A 5804-nucleotide genomic window follows, 5' to 3' on the forward strand; every position below is an offset into this window, starting at 1 on the left:
AAAAAAAAAAAAAAGAAAAGTGTGAGCAGCTGGACATAGGCATAGACAAGCACGGGCAAGGGCAACAGTTGTAGGGGCCGGATGGGTGTGTGCAGTCAAGGGCAAGCAATGCCAAGGTCAGGAGGCAACACCTCCCCTGCAAATGCCTCAGTGCCCATATGCCTGGAGTGGGGTGGCGGTGGGGAGACCACGGGGAACACGGGGAGCATGGGAAGAAGGGGGAGGGAGATTTGCTCTGCACATTATTCTCACCTGCTTTGCAGCTGCAGCCTGCATACAGGTAGCCGTATCTACGGAGCAGGAGGCACTGGCCATAAGGCCCACAGTCATTCAAACAGGGCACCAGATACAAGATGGTTTCCACACGAGCTACGGCCTGTTCACATTCCCTGCAAAGGAAGGGCCTGAGCGGGCTGGTTGCAGTGCTCTGCTGGTTCTTCCACCACCAGGACTCCCAAGCCCAGCGCTAAGCCCTCCAGGCTCCAACAGCTGAGACACTCATTTTCCCCACTAGCGCTGTTGGGGGGTAGAAAAGGAAAACCCCTCCTAAGACACAGATGCTTCCCTTCACTGCTACCAGCCCATGTCACGGTGCCCAGGCCCAGATTCACATACTCAGAACTCTCAGGGCACACAAGCTGCAAGGAGAGGTACCAGTTGTCTGTCTCCGGGTAGGGAATGATGAGGTTGGCCGTGTGAGATGAGGCACTCAGAAACATGGAATGGCCCTGGAAGAAGGCTGCACGGGGTGGGAGGGCCTGTCAGAGGTGGCTAGAGGGAACAGTCAGTCTCTCCACCAAGAGTGCCTGCCCAGAATACCTGTGGTGCAGTTGAGTGAAGTGTTGAAGCTGAGAAAGGGCGAGCCAGCATTCAAACAAGCTGCTACCAAGGTACCATTTGTGATCTCTGTCTGGAAGGGGAAATAGCACAGATTAGCCACTGTCAACCCCTAAAAAGGTATCTCGCCTGCCCACCTTGCATGTTAGCTCAGTCATGATGAATATTTATTATGTGGGGAGGTAGGGGGGAACCTCCGGCTAGCCCAAGGTTGCTTGATCATGGTCTAAGTTGTCTCTGGTTCTAGCAATTCCCCTGCCAATTTGCCCAGACAAAATTATGGTAACTTCTGACAGGGACACTACTCCAATGGATCCCCTTCTGACCCATGCTGCTGGTATCACGCTAGGGCCTGAAAGGCCACCCCATCCCAATCTCAATGCTGATGTTACTCTGTACCCTGAGATAAGCCCAGGTCACAAGCAACTGTAGACTGCTTCGGTGGGCTTCCAGAGGATACCTGGTTAGCCCTCAGACTGATGACGAGAGAGCCCCCGCTGTCCATGCCTGTGTCAAGACGGAGCCGCATTACAGAAGGTATGTTTGCATGCACCATCACGAAGGCCCCATTCAGGGGTTGGAAGTGTACAGACACCACGTCCGTGTCTTCTCTCATGACTGGATAGTTCAGGAGACAGGAGGGGGCACTGCCTATGCCACCACTCCTGCCCAGTTCCCAGTGGGCAGGGCTTTGGGACAGTCGACCCACAGAGGTGTCGTGGCTCTGGTTTGGGTTGTTTTGCATAAGACGATGGAAGGTCACACTCCATGGCCTGCACACTGTCAAGAGGACAAGGGGCTCAGCCAGAGGAAAGTTTGGAGTTTTGGGGGAGGTAAGCAGAGCCAGTCCACCCCTCCCTCCCATGTAGCCCACCTGTAAAGGCAGCTTCAACATTGAAGACCACTGACACATGAGGTCCTGCCAGGTTCTCAACTGTCACTTGTAGCCACCGGCCCCAGGGTGGTGAGGACAGCAGCAAATAGCAGGACGGAGTGAGGCCAGTGCAGCTCAGCACCTTTTGGAAGTTTCTAGGCAGGGTGGATGCACCCACTGTGAGACGCACTGGGCAGCCGGGGCTCACACTGGACACACAGCCCTGCAGGTCCAACCGAAGCTCCTGGGTGTAGTCAGGGACAAAGATCCTGTGGCAAGGTGGTGACACAGACTCACTAGCTCATATTGTGAACTTACTTCCTCTAATCTGCTTAGGGAAAGTATTTGGCTCTCTTCCCAACATGTCTCTAAGGTACAGCCTTCTCACCTGCAGGATGAGACAGTGGCACTATCCCCGCTCTAGACCCAAAGCTTGGGGCTACGGGCCAGGCTTGACCTCCCCATCTCCACTCACTTGAGGTAGCTGGCATGGGAGAGCAGCGTCTGTGGGAGGGGGACATCAGGCTCTAGGATGGAGACTTCAACCACCCTCATGGCCAGCATATCAGGCTGGAAGAAGTAGGCACAGGTAGGAACAGAGCCCTGGGAGAGAACAAGGCAGAGAGTGATGGGGTCAGAGAATGCAAGATGTAGGCCAAAGGAGAAGAGCTTTGAGGGGAAACAGGGTTGAACCCAGAGTCGGGTAGCTAAGAGAACGGTAAGGTCTGCCTCAGAGGTGGACAAGAGGTTGGTGGTCCTCCATGCATCAGGGGGTTTGGCCTTCATCCCAGGAAGTCAGCCCCCTCACCTTCACCTCAATCTTCTGGGATGAGGGAGGGAGGTGAGCCACCACGAACCAGTCCCCAGGGGCTGGGTGAGAGATGTTGACAGAGGTGTTGCCCAGTAGCATGGTGCTCAGCAATGCCCTGATGTGGAAGGAGGCCTGGCTCAAGGTGTTATCAGGGAAGCTAGTACCCAGAGGGTTGATGACAGGAGGGGCTCCATAGCGGAAATGCCTGGAAGAGATGAGGTCAAGGGTCAGGGACAGGATTTTAGCCAGGCATGGGTGCTAGGGACAGAACACTGGGTACCTACACTGTGATCTCTACGTCAGTGCATGAGGGACCGCTCTGGGACATGTGCAGCAGCCAGCGAAGCAGCACTGTGTCTGGGGGCACGCGGAAGTGAAAGAGCCGGGTGCTGCCATACCAGCTGTAGAAGGACAGCTTCTGTGGGGCCTGAGAGAAGTGCTCAGATACCAGCCCAGCCTCTATAAGGAAAAGGTAACAGTCAGGTAGGTAGGACAGATAGGAAGAATGAGGCCACATGGACATCAGGTCTTAGACCACCTCTGGACTTGGTCACTCATACGTCAAGCTTAGCCAAGGCAGAAAACACCTTCTGGCACCTAGATGTTGTCTGCAATAATCTCAAGTTTCTCCTAACAGTGAAGTTATTCCTCTGCCTCCTTTCCCTAGATGGCCACTGCCTATTCACCAGGGACTTTGCCTTCTCACACGGCAGCATCCTGCCAACACTGAAGTCAGTAGCCCCTAGCACCCACCACCTTCAGATGGACCCACCCAGGACCATCTTTCTTTCTGTTGGTTAGTTAGCTCCACCCCTTGCATTATATCCTGATGCATCCTGGCCAAGAGATGGAGACTGCAACACAACAGGGGGTAGTCAGGAAGGTGGTCCCACCCCCCCACATACACACTGATATCTGCCTTGATCACTGGACCATCGCAAAGGCTCCTCCCTCCCACCTCACCTCCTCTGAACCTCTCCTAACCACATGGGCAGGTAGGGAGGCTTGGTCCAGAAGGTAGTTGCCTCTCCAATCAGTTATGACTTAGGACACAGCCAGATCCCTACTCAGAAAAAGACCATGATGAGGGACTTCTGTCCAGAAGCCTGGACAGCCATAAGAACCAAGGGACAGCCAGGCAGAGGTGGTGCACGCCTTTAATCTCAGTACTTGGGAGGCAGAGGCAGGTAGATCCCTGTGAGTTTGAGGATAGCCTGGTCTAAAAAGCAAGTTCCAGGAACAGCCAGGACTGTTACAGAGGAACCCTGTCTCTTAAGAAACAGACAATAAGGGCCAGATGGCTTCTCGGTTCCAAATGGCTGGCACCACCAACTGCCCTCAGGGCACATACCCACGCTTGGTGGGACAAAGACAAAGCAGACAACCAGGCAGATAAAGCTCCCAGACTAGGGCACCACATGGCCTCAGGCCCTATAAGAACCCTTCCAGGCTCCTACCCCTTACCTAGTGCCAGCTCAGGCTTTGTGCCTGTCCGATCTTGGGTGTCCCTATGGATAGGCTAAGGCAGACTGCTGTCCCTTTGAGGTTAATGAGTAATAAAGTGCTTTAAGAGAAACACAGTACTGTTGGCATCCTTCCCACTCAGAAAGCCTCCCTTTGCCCCACTGTGAAAGTGGTGCCTGCCCGGCTCCCCCAGGAGAGAGGAGAAGGGAGCCAGGTGAGCAGCTGGCTTTCTTGCCAGCCTTGTGACTCCTCCCAACAGAGGCACCTGGAGAAAAGATAGCAGCCTGCTGGAAGGAAGCTGAGGGAGCTGCCAAGGAGCCTGGCATGGGGGCAGGGCAGAGTGAGGCTCCCTCAGTAAGTTCCCAGCTCTCAGGGACCTGCAGGCCCCATTCATCAGGTTGAGGCCTGAGTGCCAGGAGCTGCTAAGGGCCCTAAGGTGGTGACATGGCAATGGAGCAGAGAAAAACTGAGAGGCAGAATTTTACTTTCCCAGCTGAGGCAGGACAGAGTCCTCACCCCTAGGACTGTGACCTCTGAGGAAGCCAGGTGAGAGAGGTCACCCTACAATGTGCTGGCCTGCTAAGGGAAAAGTCTTTGGGCCCCACGAAGCCTTTGTGAGGAAGGTCACTTGGAATAGAGCTGACATTTGTGATGTTTGAATACTTAGATGAGACCTACTCAAGGTTGCCTTAAAACCAGGTACCAAATACTCATGTCTAAACAACCCCTCCAGGCTGCCTTGATGAAACACTCACTTATTTTGTTGAATGTATTGGACCTGGACAATTGGCATGATAGGGTGAGCCCCAAGCAACAGTTGGAAGGATGGAGAGGGCCAGCTGAACAAACTCCCGTCTGCTCCAGGCACTTCTCGGAGGAGCAGTACTTCAGAGAAGCGTGGGGATCAGGAAGGGTGGAATCGGAAAGTGGGACGAGAGAGACAGGAACTCTGTCTCAGGAACATCAGGTAGCACAAAGGACTGGGGAGTTTCAGGCAATACTGGACAGGTACCCATCTTGCCCATTTCCAAATGTCTAGAGTCTCACTGTCCATCAGTCCTGCCTCAAGCACAGCCCAGAGGGTCAAAGATCTAGCAAGCCACAGTCCAAGATGTACCGGCTTAGAGAACAGAAATGCAAAGAGTAGCTGGAAAACTCCCATAGAAGAAGGACCCTTTTGTTACATCCATTCTGGTCAGCCAGCATCTCTAGGGCCAGCCGGCAATACAGTATAATCGGTGAGAAGCAAAGCCAGTAATCAAGAGTAACCTTCCTGGGACTGGAATAGGAACAAAATGCTGGCTGGACCCCTAGTACAGAGTCTGGCCAACTTTCTCCAGCTCTTCCCTTCTACCAGAACAAATGATGGCCCTTGCCCCACCACGGTCCAGCTATTCTTCATTGATAAGTTCCTCTACCTCCCAGCTCTTAGGTGCCACAATCGCTACCCCAAGCACAGGAGAAAGGGACCGGGAGGGTATACTGCAAGTGAGCGAACTCGGCGGGCCCGGAGACAGAAAAGCGAGCGTGGGGATTTCTTAGCCCCGGACGCCCCACAGGGGGCGCAACCCAGAGTGAGAACAGAGATACATCGCCGCGCCAGGTGAGCGCACAGGTGCCCCCCGTGAGTCACAATCCGCCCCGGGACCTCCCCCCCACCGCTCCCCCTGCCCCCGGCCCGCGCCTCGGATGGCGCCTTAGGCCCGTGCGGGCTCACCGCTCTTCTTGCTGTCGCCGGCGGCGGCAGGCGGGGGCCGAGCGAGGAGCAGCAGCAGCAACAGCAGCGGCGCTACCGCCCGCGCCGCGCCCCCGGCCCCA

General features: G+C 55.0%; 1 protein-coding gene across 1 annotated transcript in view; it reads right to left on the bottom strand.

The window, feature by feature from the left end:
- The window catches only part of Tmem8a (transmembrane protein 8A), a 9896-nt gene that overhangs the window by 3731 nt on the left and 361 nt on the right, over window positions 1-5804 (bottom strand). The window contains exons 2-10 of the mRNA XM_026780571.1: window positions 5704-5803; window positions 2807-2981; window positions 2520-2727; window positions 2187-2314; window positions 1712-1980; window positions 1298-1617; window positions 820-910; window positions 616-739; window positions 253-389 (exon numbers count right to left, since the gene is read on the bottom strand). Of these exons, the coding sequence (XP_026636372.1) occupies window positions 253-389; window positions 616-739; window positions 820-910; window positions 1298-1617; window positions 1712-1980; window positions 2187-2314; window positions 2520-2727; window positions 2807-2981; window positions 5704-5803 (1552 nt within the window). The remainder of the gene's footprint in view (window positions 1-252; window positions 390-615; window positions 740-819; window positions 911-1297; window positions 1618-1711; window positions 1981-2186; window positions 2315-2519; window positions 2728-2806; window positions 2982-5703; window position 5804) is intronic.

This window comes from Microtus ochrogaster, chromosome 7 (assembly GCF_000317375.1).
Source record: "Microtus ochrogaster isolate Prairie Vole_2 chromosome 7, MicOch1.0, whole genome shotgun sequence".
Classification (NCBI taxonomy): Eukaryota; Metazoa; Chordata; class Mammalia; order Rodentia; family Cricetidae; genus Microtus; species Microtus ochrogaster.